At 36.1% G+C, this 21,863-nt stretch overlaps 1 protein-coding gene across 2 annotated transcripts in view; it reads right to left on the bottom strand.

Annotated features, from left to right (window-relative positions):
- LOC108717885 (mitogen-activated protein kinase kinase kinase 5) overlaps positions 1-21,863 on the bottom strand; it is a 140,244-nt gene that overhangs the window by 22,520 nt on the left and 95,861 nt on the right. For both annotated transcript variants that reach the window (XM_018265310.2, XM_041564516.1), the window contains 6 exons: positions 20,854-20,981; positions 19,162-19,298; positions 15,574-15,679; positions 13,398-13,555; positions 8,237-8,414; positions 7,611-7,631 (listed from right to left, as the gene is read on the bottom strand). In XM_018265310.2, the coding sequence (XP_018120799.1) occupies positions 7,611-7,631; positions 8,237-8,414; positions 13,398-13,555; positions 15,574-15,679; positions 19,162-19,298; positions 20,854-20,981 (728 nt within the window). The remainder of the gene's footprint in view (positions 1-7,610; positions 7,632-8,236; positions 8,415-13,397; positions 13,556-15,573; positions 15,680-19,161; positions 19,299-20,853; positions 20,982-21,863) is intronic.

Genomic DNA, 21,863 nt, shown 5'->3' with positions numbered 1-21,863 from the left:
TTTTCCAATTTGTATAAAATAATTTTCTAAGCATAATATATTAAAACATTTCTAACATTTTTAAAATACTGCTTTAAACATGTCCTAAACCTAAACTCTAGTTTACAGCTAATCCAGAGAAATGCATCAATGGCCAAAATCTTGGGAGCCCTCTTCAATATTCCTCAGAAGGAAAAAAAAAACAATTCCTTCCCAAAGTCTTAAGTAGACCAATGCCTGCATTCGGGTGTTAAGATACGACACAAGGGAACATATATTTGTGGGGCCAGGTCACCATTTCCCAGAATGGCAACTTGTGTATTGGGCCAACAAGGGCTAAGAGAGTCCTGAAAACATGCTTTGTAATATTTCTGTATAGTTTGCCACTAGAATATATCATATTTATTCCACACTAGTGCAAACATGGACAAAATGAAATCTACCTTAAAGGGATACTGACACTAAAAACCTGCTCTTCAAAACATTAATGTACATTTAGGGGGTTATTTATCAAAATCTGAAAAAATCTCATTATTTTCTGAAATCGACTCCTACCAAATCTGCAAAGGGATATTTTCCTTTATATATCAATACATTTTCCCAAAAATTTCCTGTGCAGGAAAAAAATTGAAAAATCGTGAAGAATTTTTCAGGTTTTCCCCCCAAAAACTCAAATATTTTCGGATTCTTGCTGGAAAACCACAAAATCTTCAGATTATTGCACGAAGCACAACTTCTGAACTTCTCCCATTGACTTCTATACAACCTCAGCAGTTTTGAGATGCCTGGTTTTCGAATTGACTTTTTCCATCTTTGGGATAATATAAATCCCGAAAAATTCTAGGGTTTTTTTTCACTAATAATTCTAAAAAAAAACCTTGAATTTTTCCAGTTTTTGGCATTCAGACTTACACCATAAAAGTTACCTATATGCCATGGTGATATTTTTTGCTGATAGTTCTTCATTTGTGAGTAATTGTTACTAAAACTTTCTAAACCGGACTTTTTTATCAACCTGACTGTCCCTTCTCAGCCTGTCAGTAAGGGGCAAATTCATCAAGAGTCGAATATCGAGGGTTAATTAACCCTCGATATTCGACTGGGAATGAAAATCCTACGACTTCGAAAATCGAAGTCGAAGGATTTTGCGCAAATACTGCGATCGAACGATCAAAGGAATAATCGTTCGATCGAACGATTAAATCCTTCGAATCGAACGTTTCGAAGGATTTTAATCCAACGATCGAAGGATTATCCTTCGACCACAAAAACGTAGCCAAGCCTATGGGGACCTTCCCCATAGACTAACATTGGGTTCGGTAGCTTTTAAGTGGCGAACTAGGGGGTCGAAGTTTTTTCTTAAAGAGACAGTACTTCGACTATGGAATGGTCGAATAGTCAAACGATTTTAAGTTCGAATCCTTCGATTAGAAGTCGAAGTCGTAGTCGAAGTCGTAGTCGAAGGTCGAAGTAGCCCATTCGATGGTCGAAGTAGCCAAAAAAACACTTCGAAATTCGAAGTTTTTTTCTTCTATTCCTTCACTCGAAGTTAATGAATTGGCCCCTTAGTGTTTCTATTGCTAACAGATAGTGCTGCACAAAAATGGCAGCCCCCCTTTACAGCCACATGGAAGATCAGTTGGGAAAAGTAAAAGCATTGAGTAAATACTTTTACAGAAAAATTATAAATAACAGGCAAAGACAATATTATGATAGATGTAAAAAAAAACCAGGAAATATATATACGTGAGTCCCTTAGATTTCTTAAATGGTGTATGACCTAGATTCGCAGGTTAGCATGAGTAGCATTATATACAACAAAATTGAAGTTAGATAATACCACAATATATACACTGCCAATAGTACAAAATCAAACGGTGTTCTCTTCCTAAAGCCTGGAAGCACAAATAATTAAAAAAACATTAGGCATTAGGTGGAGTAGTGGGAGTGAGCACTTGCTGCTATAATTTTAAACAGAGTCTGCTATTGCACACGACAATTGCCAGGAAGTCTACCCCAGTACCCTCCCTTCCATGCAGTTCCCCAGCTCAAATTCTACGTATCTATGTGGGGAACACGTGCTGGTCCCAGCTCCCACTCGTTCCCCACGTAGATAGGTAGAATTTGAGCTAGGGAACTGCATGGAAGGGAAAATAACCGTGGCGTTTTGCACAGGAAAAAAAAATGCCATAATTATCTACCCCATGCCTTCCACATAACTCTCTGTCTATCAAAAGAGCTGTTTTGTGTTCAGAACCAATTGGCAAAAGGACCTTAGTGGAAAGGAGTTTATCTACTAGGTAGGCAGGGGCACTGCTACCATGAAGTGAGTTGAAAAACTGGCCTCAGGAGGCTGCAGCCTACAAGTTACCAGGGGTGGCAAAAAAACACTCTTGGTAACTGTAGGAGCCAAAATTAAGATTTTGCTCTCTGCAATAGCGATGCAACCACCCCTGCACCCTCTCCGGTGCAGGAAATGGTATGTGCTGCGTGCGAGAGGGCGGCATCGGAAAGGCAGCCTCAGGGCAGCAAGAAGCCCTGGAACTCCACCTCTACGTAGGGCAATGTGTATGCTACCATTTACAAAGCTACATACACCTTAACCTTCCCATTGAGTCCAGTGTATTCATGAAATTTTGTGGTTCTCTTAGTTTTACACATAGCAAAATGTTGCAAGTTTGTTAATCACTAGTTATGTGTACTACCAGGATGATACAATTCACTCAGCATGTGCATCAGTGTTTCTTAGAAAAAATTTTCAGTCTTGGACTATAGAGAATACAGTGTCTCAATCACTTCAATACTGGGAAATAATAAGGAACAAATAGATATATTAAGCCATTGTATTGTTGGACTACAACTCCCATCATACACTAAGGGGCAAATTTACTTAAGGTCGAATATCGAGGGTTAATTAACCCTCGATATTCGACTGCCAAAATGAAATCCTTCGACTTCGAATATCGAAGTCGAAGTTTTTAGCGCAATTCGTTCGATCGAACGATTAAATCCTTCGACTCGTTCGATTCGAAGGATTTTAATCCATCCATCGAACGATTTTTCTTTGACCTAAAAAAGATAGCAAAGCATATGGGGACCTTCCCCATAGGCTAACATTGACTTCGGTAGCTTTTAGGTGGCGAACTAGGGAGTCAAAGTTTTTTTTTTAAAGAGACAGTACTTCGACTATCGAATGGTCGAATAGTCGAACGATTTTTGGTTCGAATCGTTCGATTCAAAGTCGTAGTCGAAGGTTGAAGTATTTAGGAGAAATTATCGGCTCAGTCCCCAAAGTAAATGAAAATAAATCAATCAATAAATAAATTGAATAAATTCACTTAATAGCTCACCCAGCACAGAGCCAGACCCAGGTGTAAAAACCCTGGGTCTCTCGTTTGTAGGGTGTAGCTTCAACCAGTGTACGGCACAAACAGTGTAAATCTCGGCAATCTTGTATGTATAGAAACTCACCGAAGATGCTTGGTGGCCCGGGTGCAGCGCCCCGAACCCGTAGCTGGGGGAGTAACTCAATGTAGACAGCGAAGAAGCACGCACTCCAAGGGCCAATAATTGTGATTTAAAAGCTTTTATTCAACCAGCTAAAACAATAGAACCTTACGCGTTTCGTATCCGAGGATACTTATTCATAGGCATGATTGAAAGCAGCCGTACACAGAATTTAAACAGATATAAAGGATATGACGTGTGAGGCCAACGATCCTAATTTTTAACCCTTAAAAATAAATAAATTGTTTCAGCTGAAACGAATCTTTGCTTTCATACTATTAAATCATTATGGATCACTGCAGTATATTTTTAAATAAATTTATTCATTTGGTATTGTTTTAATATTATTAATGATATTAATGATAGAATGCTGGAAAACTATAGAATTAACATAGAATCCATAAGAAGATAGATTAAGAAAAAAAGAGAGATCTCTTAAATGATTACGACAATAAAGGAGTTCATATATAAAGTTAAAAAAGTTATTCTCATTAGTAAGATATTCACCACATCAGACTTAACATGATAATTAAATGCCACATATGTATACTATATTCTCATATTAAAAATTTACTTCTACAAAACAAACTTCCAGCGATCACATGGGTCCCCTATCACTGAACTCGAGCGTTGTGCTGGTTTCAATAAATTATCAATCTTTTTCTTAATAAGATATAGCTGAAGTTATTCAAAGGAGTTCCTCGGCGCTACTACTAAGGGAATCTCGATTTTCTTTTCAGCGCATATATGATATCTCATAGCGCTACAATATCACTATTATAAATATCAACCTTTGGTAAGACTCAAACGGCTGATTAACAACTTACTGGACTTAAATACATTTCAGATATATCCCAGCTAAATCAAATGTTAGTGATTTTATGCATAGTGGTATTTGTATGGCTTCGAAAAGAGCGTTATGACAAATAAAATTCTACTTATTCAAAACCAATTAATGTGAAGTTAAAATTATATGAAGATTTTTGTGAAAAAAATACTAAAATTATTCAATTATTACTGTGTATCAAAAAAGTCAGCTCTTATTATGTATCAAAAATATCAATTATATTTATATCAATAAGTGTCAAAAAATATCAGAAAATATCAAAAAGAGCTAGCAACGTGCCAAACTTTGAAGCTCCATATAGCTTCAACGTGAAAAATATTGTATTAGTTGAAACATAAATTACATGTGCTCATTTAGTGATTGTATTTTAAATCATAAATTATTCAATCTATAAATTACCAATACAATATTAATCTACAAAGATTATAAAACATCCATAGTGTATCCATGTCATTTAATGACTATTATATAGATTTCATCATAAATTTAATTAAACTATGTGACCAATAAATTCATACTTAGTGCAGACACAAATTAATAAGTGTCTTATACTTCGTGTTTCAAAGTCTAATGACTTATTAGTGAAGTGTCATTTCAAATTTATCGTGACAAATCAAACTTAATTAAACTACAAAACCACAAAACTATCCTAAAGTAAAAACAAAAAGAAGAAGAATCGAATCACTTGTCATTTATCGCTCCATTATCACCTATCATTAGGTCCAGAATTCCATTGCAGGATTCATCATCGCCAAAATTTAATCGATAACCAGGCACATTAACCATTAGCCTACTATTAAACATGACAAGAGATGTCAAAACGCTGGTTCTGAAATGTATTTAAGTCCAGTAAGTTGTTAATCAGCCGTTTGAGTCTTACCAAAGGTTGATATTTATAATAGTGATATTGTAGCGCTATGAGATATCATATATGCGCTGAAAAGAAAATCGAGATTCCCTTAGTAGTAGCGCAGAGGAACTCCTTTGAATAACTTCAGCTATATCTTATTAAGAAAAAGATTGATAATTTATTGAAACCAGCACAACGCTCGAGTTCAGTGATAGGGGACCCATGTGATCGCTGGAAGTTTGTTTTGTAGAAGTAAATTTTTAATATGAGAATATAGTATACATATGTGGCATTTAATTATCATGTTAAGTCTGATGTGGTGAATATCTTACTACTGAGAATAACTTTTTTAACTTTATATATGAACTCCTTTATTGTCGTAATCATTTAAGAGATCTCTCTTTTTTTCTTAATCTATCTTCTTATGGATTCTATGTTAATTCTATAGTTTTCCAGCATTCTATCATTAATATCATTAATAATATTAAAACAATACCAAATGATTAAAATTTATTTAAAAATATACTGCAGTGATCCATAATGATTTAATAGTATGAAAGCAAAGATTTGTTTCAGCTGAAACAATTTATTTATTTTTAAGGGTTAAAAATTAGGATCATAAATTTGAAATGACACTTCACTAATAAGTCATTAGACTTTGAAACACGAAGTATAAGACACTTATTAATTTGTGTCTGCACTAAGTATGAATTTATTGGTCACATAGTTTAATTAAATTTATGATGAAATCTATATAATAGTCATTAAATGACATGGATACACTATGGATGTTTTATAATCTTTGTAGATTAATATTGTATTGGTAATTTATAGATTGAATAATTTATGATTTAAAATACAATCACTAAATGAGCACATGTAATTTATGTTTCAACTAATACAATATTTTTCACGTTGAAGCTATATGGAGCTTCAAAGTTTGGCACGTTGCTAGCTCTTTTTGATATTTTCTGATATTTTTTGACACTTATTGATATAAATATAATTGATATTTTTGATACATAATAAGAGCTGACTTTTTTGATACACAGTAATAATTGAATAATTTTAGTATTTTTTTTTCACAAAAATCTTCATATAATTTTAACTTCACATTAATTGGTTTTGAATAAGTAGAATTTTATTTGTCATAACGCTCTTTTCGAAGCCATACAAATACCACTATGCATAAAATCACTAACATTTGATTTAGCTGGGATATATCTGAAATGTATTTAAGTCCAGTAAGTTGTTAATCAGCCGTTTGAGTCTTACCAAAGGTTGATATTTATAATAGTGATATTGTAGCGCTATGAGATATCATATATGCGCTGAAAAGAAAATCGAGATTCCCTTAGTAGTAGCGCCGAGGAACTCCTTTGAATAACTTCAGCTATATCTTATTAAGAAAAAGATTGATAATTTATTGAAACCAGCACAACGCTCGAGTTCAGTGATAGGGGACCCATGTGATCGCTGGAAGTTTGTTTTGTAGAAGTAAATTTTTAATATGAGAATATAGTATACATATGTGGCATTTAATTATCATGTTAAGTCTGATGTGGTGAATATCTTACTAATGAGAATAACTTTTTTAACTTTATATATGAACTCCTTTATTGTCGTAATCATTTAAGAGATCTCTCTTTTTTTCTTAATCTATCTTCTTATGGATTCTATGTTAATTCTATAGTTTTCCAGCATTCTATCATTAATATCATTAATAATATTAAAACAATACCAAATGAATAAATTTATTTAAAAATATACTGCAGTGATCCATAATGATTTAATAGTATGAAAGCAAAGATTCGTTTCAGCTGAAACAATTTATTTATTTTTAAGGGTTAAAAATTAGGATCGTTGGCCTCACACGTCATATCCTTTATATCTGTTTAAATTCTGTGTACGGCTGCTTTCAATCATGCCTATGAATAAGTATCCTCGGATACGAAACGCGTAAGGTTCTATTGTTTTAGCTGGTTGAATAAAAGCTTTTAAATCACAATTATTGGCCCTTGGAGTGCGTGCTTCTTCGCTGTCTACATGAAGGTTGAAGTAGCCCATTCGATGTTCGAAGTAGCCAAAAAAAACATTTGAAATTCGAAGTTTTTTTTCTTCTATTCCTTCACTAGAGCTAAGTAAATGGGCCCCTAATATTTTTTTATAAATTGAATTTAAGATCTTTTGAGGAGGGCCCTAATTTTCAGTTGTATCAGTCATTCCATTGTTCTCTGTGTAATATGTTGGCTCTATATAAATAATATCCTTACTAATACAGCTGAAGCATGCCAGACTGTAGTTCAGCAAAATTTGGGGACCTGAGGTTAAAATCTGCTGTTTTATGTATTTTTTTTGTTCATGTTCCTTTTATGCCCAAAGGTCTTTATACAAATCAAATTATAAATAATAGCATATTCAGCTTACCGTTTGAGCCAGCCGAAAAAGCTGTAGGAAACACAGAAAAAGTTAGTCAGCAAATTCATGAATACAAAAGAAATCTTTGAAACCTATTTCAAGAGAGTGAATTTGCCATTAGTAAAAGAAAGTGGGTTTGAATCACTGCTGAATACCTCTTGTGCCCATTTTACCCCATGTCAGCCCCATCTCCACCACTACAATAGCCCTCTGTCTTTGAAATACCCCTCTCTAACCTATTAAATGCTCCCCCTTTGCTTCTGCACTTGCTTACTGCTGCAGGCTCACCCTTTAGTGTGTAGCACCCAGTCATTTTTTTTGGAGAATTGCCCCCCTGCAGCCACTCCCAATATAGCTTCCTCTCCTGCCTTCACCTAATTCTGGGCCGATGCTGATGCTCCAAAAATGATGTTGCTCAACTACAGCCTTATGTATTTTTTCTAGAACTTTTTACGCCATCAGTTATTAGTCAGACAAAAAATATTTATGCCAATTTGTACGAATTTGCTGAATTCTAAATTTGTTCTGAATAAAGAAGATTGTTCTTTTTAGTGCTAATTGATAGTTCTGACCATCTTTGTAGTAGCAGTGACTTTATAATAAATCCAAAGAAACAGAAAAAATATTATTCTTACTTGTAAGCTTAAGCTGAGATTTGCGTTTCTTAGAGGACACCCTCAAGAATTCATCCACAATAAGCTCAGTGGCTGTTGCACGTTTCACGGGATCTGGTTCAAAACATTGTAACAAAAAGGCCTTAGCTTCAACAGACATAGATTCTGGGATGTCTGGATGAATTTTGAACATGCCCACCTAGGACAAAGGGAAAACATAAATCAGTTGAACAGATGTAATGATGTCTGTAGATATTACTATCACCAATAATATCTGATAAAGTATCTGCTCAACTGCAAAATTGGCTGGAAGAACACACTGGAGAGAGCTGCTGAACAAAGATAAATAATTCATAAACTACAAAAAAAAAAATCATGCAAATCAAATTATCTCAGAGTCTACACCATATTAAAAGTTTATTAAATGATGGACCACCCCTTTAAGTGTAAATCATGCCCTGTTGAAAATGGTGGCCAGGGGAATTATGGCTAATCCATGTTATAAAAATATTATGGGTAATCCATGTTATAAAAAGGAAGGGCATGCTATGATCTTTGTCCTTGGACTGAACACTATGGAGGATGTGTATGCTTCTGGAGAGCTTGGAAATCAGAGAAATGGACCACATCAATGAAGGCTTGTAATTAGTAAAAGGATAACGCCAGTTAAGGCTTACTCTAGGCTTTTGTGACTGCCAGGGTAGCTAGTATGCACAGTCCTGTGCTTCACTGAAGAGTATGAGTATGGAATTAATTCCCCACATAAAACCCAAACAGTGCAGGGACTTCAATGTAATAGGACTCTGCATAGTGTACATTCCCTTTAGGATACCTCCACTTAATACTGGGGCTGAGACCTTGGGAATACAATTAAGCAATTGAGGGAATTGGTATATGACTCAGACAGTCTGGACTGTAGTTAGGCCTGTTGCCATGCTTTTGAAGCTAGTTGAAGTACTGCAGGGGTCTGTCCTTTGTCATGGAGGTGGGCATTCAAAATACTTCTACTTTTGCTGATGATACTAAATTGTGCAGAACTATTCCATGCAGGATGCTGTCACTTTGCAGAGAGATTTGTCTAAACTGAAAAACTGGGCAGAAATCTGGAAAATGGGTTTCAAGTGCTAAGCTAGACACTATAGTAGAAATAATATAAATGCAAGTTATACACAAAATGGTAGTGTGTTGGGGGTTTCCTTAATACAGAAGGATCTGGAGACTTTTGGAGATAACAAGTTGTCTAATTCCAGGAAGTGTCATGCTGTGACTACTGAAGCAAATGCATTACTGTCTTACATAAAAAGACATTAACTCAAGGGATGAAAACATAATTTTGCCTAAATTGGCAAAATAGATGTTGAATTTAAACTATCAGGGTAGACTGTCAAGGTTGTTTTTCCTCTGGAAAAAGACACTTATGAGGGGACATTATTACTTTTTTCTAGTACATTAGAGAACATTATAGATAGATTGCAGGGGACCCTTTCCCATGAAAAGGATCAACACACAAGAAGTGACCCCCTTTAAATTAGAGGAACAGAAATTTCATTTGTAGGTGGTTCTTCATATTGACAGCAGTGAGGTTGTGGAATGCCCTGTCGGGATGTTGTGATGGCTGATTCTATCAATCCCTTTAAGACTTGGATTATTCATTGAACAAGTATAATGTCAATGGCTATTATGTTAAAATAAGTCTACAGTTACCCGTGTAGGTACTGATATATGCAGTCTATATATGTGAGTATATAGATAGGTCAGTATGAGTGTGTGCATTAATGTGCCCTGGGGTTCATTTGGAGGAATTGAAATTAAAATGACTTTTTTCAACTCAAATGTTTCCTTGTGCTCATGCACACAAATTGTGGGGCCCTCACACACAACAAATTGTAGTGCGCACAAAGAATTTTGGGTGTAAGCATCAAATATTATATATATTCCGACCTGAGCACACAAGTTTAAAATAAATTTTTGTTGCACATACCCTAAAAGTAATTAGAGGGACCATTTTATGTATCTTGTATTTGTGGATGCAGCTATGAATTGTGTTCAGAGACAATGGTTTTTGGAATTAAAAAATGGGTAAATTGGATACAGTGATAAATTGTGTTCACAGACAATGGTTCTTGGATGTAAGAACCATGAGCCCATGCAGTGATTTCCACTATAAAACCGTATCACATATTATTGACCTGTTGCCAATTTGTAAGATATTCAACAAGGTGTTTTAGCATAATACAACTTTTCAGTCTTTTGTTGCCCCTGAAAATTTTTGTAACTTTTATGGGGGGTTGTTTATTTTAACTTGTAGGGGGGGGCCTGACCACCAATTGTTATTTTTTTTTAAACTTGTAGGGGGACCTTGTCCACCAATTGTTGTTATTTTTAACTTGTAGGGGGACTCTGTCCACCAATGGGTTTTTAAAATTCATGTTTTAATTCCCATTTTTGTGTGACTTTTTTTACTGTGTGGGGGTGCTTGGGTTCTGAAAATGTTGTGGTACAGGGGCCCTGTAATTTCTGATGGGGGCCCTGTGTTATAGGATGTTTTTCAACTTTTCATTTTTATTTTTTCAATTATTTAACTTTATTCTTTACCCCTTTCCAGCCTTCAAATGTGGGTTACTCTCCAAAAAAACTATTGACCTGTGAGGCTACAATATTATTATTGCTTTTTATTACTTATTCTATTCAGTGCCTCTCCTATGCATCTTCTAGCCTCTTATTTGAACACTGCCAGGGTGCTAGGTAACATCTTTGGGGGGCCTGGCATGCAAAGTCCCTGCTGAGAGGAAACCTTACCCCCCCCAACCTGCTTGTGCCAACACTAGTTTGCAGTGTTAGGGAAATTTTGAAACGTAAGGTAGGAGAGGTTCTGGGTGTTGCATTTAGCAGGTAGGAGTAAGTTATATTTCATATTAAAGGAATGCTAGGCAAAACTTCCCTAAAGAAATGTGTTTTAAGAGTTTAAAGCAAGATTGCTGATATATGTAATGTGGAAGGGAATTCCTGAGAAGGGGTGCCACATTAGAGAAGTTTGAATGTATCTGAAGAGATAATAAGTGAGGTTTTGAGAAGTAGCTCAGAAGAAAAGCATAACAAATAGTTTGGTAAGTATTTAGAGATAAGTTCAGAGAGTAGGATGAAGCATGTCTGTGCAAACTGCTTAAATGATAGGGTCATTAGTTTGAATTTTATCCAGCAAGATAGTGGAAGCCAGTACATGAGACTAGTAACATGCATTATGGACTGGAGAGGGGACTCTGGACAAGAAAGCTAATTTACAGAACTAATGTGGCTGTGCATGGGCTGACAACTATGGAAAACTGAATTGTGGTATTTCTGTAGAGTCTCATCCATCACAATCTTCTTCCACTTCTGTCTTGTCTCTGGCCCTGGACAGACACATGTGCAGTATAGTGAAAAAGCCAGCTTTAGTAAAAAGCATGAAATGAAGAGTAGATGGGAGAAGCTGACGAATATGGTAAAAAGGGTTATATTCCCGGGGTGGGGGTGTGCATAACAACCTGCAGTTATTATACTTTTAATTGTCCATTTAAAGTTAAAAATGTTAGGGATTTTTAGATCAGGAGCAGCATTAGACAGTAAGATTTTCTGATATCAGTACTGGATTTCAAGATTTCCATGCCTCTAGGCCCCCCAATGCATGGCCCCCACCCACAGTATGCACCCCACCCTCATTCTAAACTCTGTGCTGCCATGAAAGTACTTTAGTGATGCCTCCCCCAAGAAAGTGGTCCCAGTGCATCATTAATTGGAGAAATCAATTGCACTCTCTAAACTAGAAGAGTCAAATTTCTGGTTTAATAACCATAAATTCAGCATTTACTGGGCCAGTTACAAGGCAACTTGCGGGGTACTGCCTTGTGGCAAGAGTGCCCTTGCCTAGTCATCCAACCAAGACTCTAATGTTGTGTTATAAACAGACCTGGGAAAATGGAGAAGGGGAGAGTTGATTTCTGATACACAGTTTTTGTAATTGGGAAAACATAGCTATAAAATCAAATGTGTGTAAATATATTTTTCCAGATTGGATTTTATACAGGATATGTTATAAATAACAGCTTTAGTAGAAGGAAAACTCTTATTAATTTGGACATTTAAAAATCATGAAACCAGGCAAAACCTTCTGCACTAATAGTATATAACATGTATATAACATGTCACAATCTGCAGAAAATGTTGAAGCTTTCAGTCTATATAATAAATGAAAGCTTTATTTGTTACATTACATTCAAAGATGATCCCAAAGTTGTGCTCTTGTTTATAGCATACACATTTCTATAAATAACAGGATATAAAAAAATGTTTCCCTTTGCAAATGCTACAAGTATGGGACCTCTTATCCAGAATACTTGGGACCTGAGGATTTCCGGATAATGGATCTTTTCATAATTTGGATCACCATACCTTAAGTCCACTAAAAAATCATTAAATATTAATAAACATAAATATGTATTAATATAAATGAAAGTTTTGTTACATTACTTTCAAAGATTATCCCAAAGTTGTGATTTTGTTTATAGAATTTCTATAAATAAAGGGATATAAAAATGTTCCCTTTGCAAATACTACAGGTATGGGAACTCTTATCGAGAATACTCAGGACCTGAGGTTTTCTGGTAATGTATCTTTCCATAATTTGGATCTCCATACCTTAAGTTCACTAAAAAAAATCATTGAAATATTAATTAGGACCAATATACTGGTTTTGCTTCCAATAAGGATTAATTATATCTTATTTTGGATCCAGTACAAGGTACTGTTTTATTATTAGAGAAAAAAAAGAAAATGTTTTTTAAAATTTCTATTATTTCAATAAAATGGAGTCTATGGGACAAGGCCATTCTGTAATTCTGAACTCTGGATAATGGATGCCATACCTGTACAAATTATGAAGTACTGAATTTGCAAGGGGTCAAAATCCAAACATTAAAGGGATCCTGTCATCGGAAAACATGTTTTTTTTTCAAAATGTATCAGTTAATAGTGCTACGCCAGCAGAATTCTGCACTGAAATCCATTTCTCATAAGAGCAAACAGATTTTTTTATATTCAATTTTGAAATCTGACATGGGGCTAGACATTTTGTCAATTTCCCAGCTGCCCCTGGTCATTTTCTATGACTACTTACTTTACTTGTCTTCAAAAATAATAATCTTACTTTAAACATGGCAGCTTGTGGTTCTCCAAGCTCATAAAATGGTGGTTTTCCTGTTGCCATTTCTATAACTGTGCATCCCAGAGACCAAATATCTGCCGGCTTTCCATATCCTCTTGGTCCTTTGTCTATGATTTCTGGTGCCATATACTGTAAAGTGCCTGAAAAACAGCTGTTCGTTCAGTGCAATCCGTTAAATAATATGCAGGTGTACAGATAGTGGGGGTCATTTATAAAGTTAACATTGCATACTTATTTGCAATTGGTTGTATTTCCTATGTTTTTTCATGAATGCTAAAATATTGAACTGCTGTGCCCGTCTTTCTGTTTTTTTGCGAATACACATTGCAAGCAAATTTTCGCAAGTTAGAAGGGTATTTGTTTGAGTGCGACCACTGTGCAAGGTTGTTGTGTGCGCGAAAATATCTTTGACAGTAATTTAAATTTGCAATGTGCAAAACTGTTTTGCAAATATTTTCTCCACAAAGTCGCAGCAGAATAGGGCTTACTTATATACTTTGTGCTGTGCAAAATGATTCACCTGTCCATGGTTATATATTTATAAAGCCAGATAAGAGTGTGTATTTAAAGTGCAAACAGAATTTCCAATTTTTATTTGCATTGTGAATGTCCATTAAAGCTTTTTAAATATGGTATAATCGCAAATTGCAAATATTTATGCACACACTGTGTCTTTGAGGTTCACAATGACAGTTTTGCAAATTGCAAATTTAAATTACTGTCAATGCTATGTTCGCACAAAATAACCTTTCAAAGTGGCCGACCTTTCAAACATCTATCTAATTTGCAAGCCATTTGTGAATATTTGTGTGCAATAAAGCAGTGCAATATTGTAGTGTTCAGGAAAAAACACAGGTAATACAACCATTTCCACATAAATATGCACTGCGCAACTTTATAAATGACAACTGGAAAAATTCCAATTCTGTTTTGCACATTAAATACTCCACTCTTATACAGCTTTATAAATATTACCATGCGCATAGTAAATACATTCACTCTGCTAATCATTCTGCCCTGCGCAAAGTTTATAAATGAGATACAGTATCTTTAAAAGGACCGCTTACCCCCTTGTTTAACATGAGTTTTATTAATAGGGCTTTATCAAGGGCTCTTACACATGGGTATTTTTTCTGCATTTTTTTAAACACATTTTTTTAAACACATGCTGAGAGCAAAACAAATGCATATATTTTCCATTTCAAATGCAACCCTCTATAACGCTCATGAGTACCATGAGGCAGAATATAATTAAATCAGTTAGCTAATGTGTTTATTTTTGGTCAAACCTGTGTTTCAACGTGCATTAAACACAGAAAGAATGCAGAAAAATATGCAGTGTGTAAGAGCCCTAATGCTTTTAATCAATATTTGGTCCTTGTGAGGCAGATAATTAGGGTACCTGCTGCATAATGGACTCCTGCTAACAAAACTGTCAGAACAAATGGTGTAGGTTGTAAGGCATATAAGGAGGACACACCAAGTAATTTAATACTGATTGCATAAAAAATATTGTTACTGTATACAGTATATTGGTTTCCTTTTACTTATACCTTAAACTGTGCAGCTCTAGGTGAGCATCGGACATTATACACTCAGTACCAACCCTTAGTGCACAAAGAATGTATAAGAAAAGACACATTTTGCAAAACCCCAATGTTGCGGAGTTAATCCTTTGTCAAGGGGATTCCCATTACAAAGGACTTGGATCTGAAATGTTGACGTTTTCTCATTTCTCATTCTCAAATCTGTCTGCTTTTCTTCTACATTCTTTGTCTACAAAGGATTGGTGTGTATTTTTTTGTGTACTTACATCAACAGTGCACTTTAGCAGGCAACCTGTATTAATTACTGATTATCATAGAAATTCATTGAGGCCTATTTGTAAGTAAGCCACAGAACAAGACTATTTTTGACAGGCCCTTCTGCCTAAGCTACAAAACATAGTAATATCTGCCACTTGGCTCACTGGTTCACAATGAGCCCATGGGCCAATGAATCTGATAAACCAGAGGGTCAACAACTGGTCTAGTTTTACAATTTGGATAATCAGCACATCAAAAAATGATAACACAGTTCAATTTAGAATGTAATTTTAAACATAATTAGATTAAACAACTGACCAGCGTCTGGCCAACATTTCTTTAGAGTGACTTACCAGTGAAGGTTTCTGTATTTGGGTTAATTCCAGCAAGTCTCTTTGAAGTGCCAAAATCTGAGATTTTCAGCACACCACTGTATGTGTTTATAAGCACATTATCACCCTATAGAAGATAGAAATTATATATTTTTATTCAAAGCATTTATCAGTGACATAAAATATTTTTTTGATTGTTTAGGAATTGCCATAAAGGAATGCCAAATTGAATTCTGCTGCTATAGATCATAAACAGTATATTGTTAGAAAGTAGCAGTAGGCTAAAAAACAAAACATTAATCAAATTCTATCTTCTGCTAATTAAATTCTACATAATAACTAGTTTATCCAGGGAAGAACAGAACACCCAATCTTAGGTGGAGTCCAAAATGGCAATCGAGCCTTTGGATCAGCTTTTTTATTATTTTTGCCATCTAGTATTTCATGGAGAGCATTTTATAATTTCACAAATGTCACTGAAACAAACTTATTGTTGCACCTTGTGATCAGGCATCAACAAGTTTCTTCTATGGTCCCATTATATATTTAATCATTTTTAATCAATAATTCATCTTGAATGGAACCAACACAGAAACCACAACAGAGATCCCACTTTAACTGCTTAGTTGTTTTTCTCTGAACTCTATTTAAATAATGTCCCTTTTTGTAAAAGGGAAAAATCTCTCCCCCCACTTGAATTTATAAACCGTTAAATAATGAACAATCTCTCTCTGAACCTTGCTGCTGCTGTAAACTGTATATCTCCAATCTAAATACCATTAAAATAAAATAAGTACTGTATATTTAAAATCCCAATAAAATCCAAAATTTGAAATTACCAACATGTAATTTCTACTGCCAAAATTCCCCATACTAAGTACAACCTAGGCTAGTGTCTCTGGTGCCTATCCTTAGTCCCTGTCTTAAAAGTAGACTCAATACAGAACATTGCAGCAAACCACTTAGAACCATTGTCCAAATATTTACATATGTATTTACAAAATTATGTGGGGTTGAAAAAAGACCCCTCCAAATGAAACCCAGTGTACATACACACTCACATTGATACCTCCATAAATGAAATATATCCATATTTACACTAAGGGGCAGATTTATCAAGGGTCGAACTGAGGCTTTCCAGAGATCTTTTCTATCTCTCTTAGCTTTCTTTATGATGGTTTTTGCTATTTTTACAGCAGATTCAGCTTTACCATTGGCTGACTGTGATAGGGTGATAATGTAAAGTGTTCAGATTCCCAATTTCTGGAAAAATTTGTGAATTCTGAGCTGACAAATTGTGGGCCGTTGTCTGTGATAACAGTGTCAGGTATTCTATGTTGACTAAAGTGCACTTTACAGCATTCAATGATGGTTTGGAGGTGGTATCAGATATTGCATCTATCTCCCAAAAGTCTGAATAGTAATCGACTATTACTAAGTAATCTTGCCCTGGTAAGGAAAAGAGGTCCATTCCTAATTTACTCCATGGTAGAGTAGGCAGTTTTGGTGTCATCTGTGGTTCCTTTGTTTGCTTGCGGAGGAATTCTTTGCAGGTGTTACATTCCTTTATAGTCTCAATTATCTCCAGTCCCATATGTGGTCAGAATATCACATCTTTTGCTTTGAGAAGGCATGAATCTATGAGGTTTCTTGAAAATGCTTTCCAGTGGCTTGTGGTCAGACTCATTGCTGACTAAGTTTTTTCCATGTAGGTATTGATCAAATTTCTGACAGCTGAAAACAATTGCCAGACATTTCTTTTCAATCTGTGCATATCTTTGCTCTGCTGGGGACAGTGTGGGTGATGCAAAGGCAACTGGCTGGCCTTGGTGCATTAATGTTGCTCCCAGTCCCTTTTCACTGGCATCACATTGTACTGTCACTTCTTAATTTACATCATAGTATCGTAGGACTGGTTTTGCCGTTACCAGTTTCTTTATTTGCTCCGTCGATTCATCATGGCTGGATTGCCAGACCCATACACTGTCTTTGTCTGTCAGCCTTCTTAGCGGTTCACATACACCAGACAAGTATGGTTAAATACTATAGCTAAATAGTTTACAAATCCTAACATTCTTTGGACTGATTGTACATTCTCTGGATTTGGCATTGCCAAAATGGCTTTTACCTTGTCTGGATCTGGACTCAGTCTTAGCTTCTGTTTATTTAACTTTAGATTTAGCTTTCTAGCTCTTTCTAAGAGTCCAATCAGATTTTTGTCATGATCTGCTGAGGCTTCCTCTGTGGTGTTTCCACACCCATATACCAATATAATAGATGTCATCAGCAATAACGTCCACTTCTGGCAGACCTTCTACTGCTACATATTGTCTGGAGCAGTGGCAATCCCATAAGGCATCCATAGCCACCTGCAACAGCCAAAAGGGGTCCAGAATGTGGTGAGATAATTACTGCTTTTGACTAGTTTAACAACACCTGCCATCACAACATCATCTGGCATGGCATTCCACAACCTCACTGTCCTCCCCATGAAGAACACCTAAATTGCTTCAAATGACAGTTCTGTTCCTCTAATCTAAAAGGGTTGCCTCTGGTGTGGTGAGCCTCTTTATGGGAAAAAGGTCCCTAACAATCTGTCTATCATGTCCTCTAATATACTTGTAATCATGTCCCCTCACCAGCGCCTTTTTTCAAGAGAAAACAACTCTAACCTTGTCTACTCTCATAATTTAAATCTTCCATCCCTCTAATCATCTCTCCAGATGAGGCTTTACCAGGGGCCTATAAAGAGGCATAATTATGTTTTCATCCCTTGAGTTTATGCCTTTTTGTTATGCAAGACAGTACTTAGATTGCTTTAGTGGCCACAGAATGACACTGCCCAGAATTAGACAACTTGTTATCTAAAAAAAAAACCCTAGATCCTTCTTAGTTAAGGAAGCTCCCAACACACTGGTATTTAGTGCACAACCTTGCATTTACCAATACTGAACCTCAAGCTTCCAGATTGCTGCCCAGCTTTCTAACTTAGTCAAATTACTCTGCAAAGTGGCAGCATCCTGCATGCACAATTTTTGTATTACCAGCAAAAATAGAAGTAGTACTTTCAATGTCCTACTCCAGGTCATTAATAAACAAGTTGTAAAGCAAAGGACCAAGTACAGAGCCCTAGTCATAAGCTGTGTGCTACACCTATTAATAGAGTGCACCTCACTTTGATTCTAAACCAGAGCTAAGTAAATAAAGTTATTTTAACATTTTAAACATTTTAAAGATTTTAAAAACATCTCAGGAATTTAAAATTAGATTTCACCCACAGTTTTAGTAAAAAGAGATTTTTGATTTGATTATTAAAGGAACCACATGTTAGAGTATAAACCCTGTAATAGAAACCTGTATCGCAGTAAGTGCTCAGGAAAATAACTTTTCCAGGCTGTCTTAAAATAGGTACAAATTTAATGTATGGGAAGTTTGGCACTTTATATTTGCTTTTCCTTTCCATTAGCTTGTTGTATTCTAGCAATAGGTGTAGCTAGATGCCAGTGGGCCATTTCCCAACAGTAGGCAATCTGTCACAAGTCACAACCGTTTGCCCTACAATTTTCTTTTTTAGACAAGATATGCTATTGCATACGTAACTGCCCATACCTTGATATCTCTGTGAACTATCTGATTATCGTGCAGATATTTCAAGCCTTCAAGGATCTGTTTGGTATAAAATCCAATGGTATGTTCATTTTCTTTCAAGGGTCCCCATTTTGACCTTAGAAGTGCAGAGAGGCTTCCTGTAATATGTCAAATCATTTTAATTTCTTTAAGATGTTAAAGGAGAAGGAATATCATTTTACACTTCGGGGTGACAAAAGTTAGGCACCCCCAAGTGACTACTTTTACTTACCTGACAACCCGGGCCGGTGTACCAATCAGCAGAAAACCACACCGGCCCGGGGTTCTTCTAGCGACCACCATGGAGAGATCCTCTTCCTGCTTCTCCAGTTGCGCATGTGCAGTAGATTGGAAAGCCCAACTTTAAAGGGATACTGTCATTGGAAAAAAATTGTCAAAATGCACCAGTTAATAGTGCTGCTCCAGCAGAATTCTGCACTGAAATCCATTTCTCAAAAGAGCAAACAGATTTTTTTATATTCAATTTTGAAATCTGACATGGGGCTAGACATTTTGTCAATTTCCCAGCTGCCCCAAGTCATGTGACTTGTGCTCTGATACACTTCAATCACTCTTTTCTGCTGTACTGCAAGTATGAGTGATATCACCCCCTCCCTTTTCCCTCCCAGCAGCCAAACAAAAGAACAATGGGAAGGTAACCAGATAGCAGCTCCCTAACACAACATAACAGCTGCCTGGTAGATCTAAGAACAACACTCAACAGAAAAAACCCATGTCTCACTGAGACACAGTCAGTTACATTGAGAAAGAAAAACAGCAGCCAGCCAGAAAGCATTTCTCTCCTAAAGTGCAGGCACAAGTCACATGACCAGGGTCAGCTGGGAAATTGACAAAATGTCTAGCCCCATGTCAGATTTCAAAATTGAATATAAAAAAAATCTGTTTGCTCTTTTGAGAAATGGATTTCAGTGCAGAATTCTGCTGGAGTAGCACTATTAAGTGATGCGTTTTGAAAAAAACATGTTTTCCAATGACAGGATCCCTTTAACGAAAAAGCCGGCTATTTCGCTCTACTCCGCATGCATCAACCCCGGTAAATTTAAAAACCAATGAAGCAGGAAGAGGATCACTCCATGGTGCTCACTAGAAAAACCCTGGGCTGGTGCGGTATTCTGCTGATCGGAGGACTGGCCCGAGGTGTCAGGTAAGTAAAAATAGTCACTTGGGGGCACCCCAATTGTAAAATGCTATTCCTTCTCATTTAAAACACATGCAATAAGATCAATAGCTTGTTCAGACAAATACTGGAGCATATTGCCATCAATGCGTGAAGATATGGGCATGGGAGTGATTAGGTTCTATTAATAACAAATTATTAGATGTCTACATAATAGATATATAACATTAACTGGGAAAATACAGTTCCCTACTGATATTTTGCTGAATTATTTTGAAAAGTTATTTAAAGAACTGTCTTTTTTGAAGAATGCCAGTATCACATTTTATACAGTCCAGGAGTTATATGTCAGCATTTTAAGAAGGACTGAAACTGTTCTACAGGCAAAGGGCAGACCTATTATCTACTGCATAGCAAATAATAACAAATGATTAGGTGTCTACATAATTTTGGCAACACATAGCTGTTTAATGGGAAGATCAAGAGTTAACAGTATTAACAGGTGGGTTTTTAGGAAATGGTGTAAACAGACATACCTCCAGGAACTTGTTCCATAAATATTTTAATGAAACCACCTTTACTAAATGATCCCAAATACTGGACAATGTTTTTATGCTTCAAACGTTTATGCAAAGCAATCTCTTCATGAAGTGGTTGAGAGTATCTAAAGAGGAAAAAACTAGCATTTTTAGATTTACTGTCCAGAAAAGTTAAGCATATAGAGAGAGAGAGAGAGAGAGAGAGAGAGAGAGAGAGAGAGAAAGAGAGAGAGAGTATATAAAAACAGTCAAATGAAGAAGAAAGTTACATAGTTAAGTTTGGTTGCAAAAGGATCAAAGTCCATTTAGTTCAACCTCTCCAAATAAAACCCATAGCACATATACATATGGGAACTGTTATCTGGTAACCCATTATCCAAAATTACAGGAAGGCCATATCCTGTAGATTGGATTTTTTTCTGTAATAAAACAGTAACTTGTACTTGAGCCCAACTAAGATATCATTAATCCTTATTGGAGGCAGAACAATCCTCTTGGTTTCATCTCATATTTAAAAAAAAAATTTGACTTAAGGTATGGCGATCCAAATTATAGAATGACCCCTTATTCGGAAAACCCCAGGCCCAAAGCAATCTAGATAACAGGGCCCACGTCTGTACTTTTACTGACCTATCTATACATTCGCATATACAGTATAAACTATATAAACCAAATACCTATAATAACTAATTGTTAGTGATGGGCGAATTTATTCGCCAGGCGCAAATTCGCAGCGAATTTGCGCGTTTCGCCGCCAGCGAATAAATTCGCGAAACGCCCGTGAAAATTCGCGGCAAAAACGGGCGCCAGCATCAAAAACGGGCGACGGCGTCGAAAAAACGGGCGCCTGCGTCAAAAACGGGCACCGGCGTCAAAAACGAGACGCCGGCGCCGTTTTGCGAATTTTTCGCCGTTTTGCGAATTTCGCGCGAAATTCACGAATTTTTCGGCGAAGCGAAACGGCACAATTTCGCCCACCACTACTAATTGTAGATTGTAAGATCAAA

The sequence above is a fragment of the Xenopus laevis genome, chromosome 5S (genome assembly GCF_017654675.1).
Source record: "Xenopus laevis strain J_2021 chromosome 5S, Xenopus_laevis_v10.1, whole genome shotgun sequence".
In the NCBI taxonomy this organism is placed as follows: Eukaryota; Metazoa; Chordata; class Amphibia; order Anura; family Pipidae; genus Xenopus; species Xenopus laevis.
The sequence above is the reverse complement of the archived record's forward strand: the minus strand, read 5'-3'. Positions and strand labels throughout refer to the sequence as shown.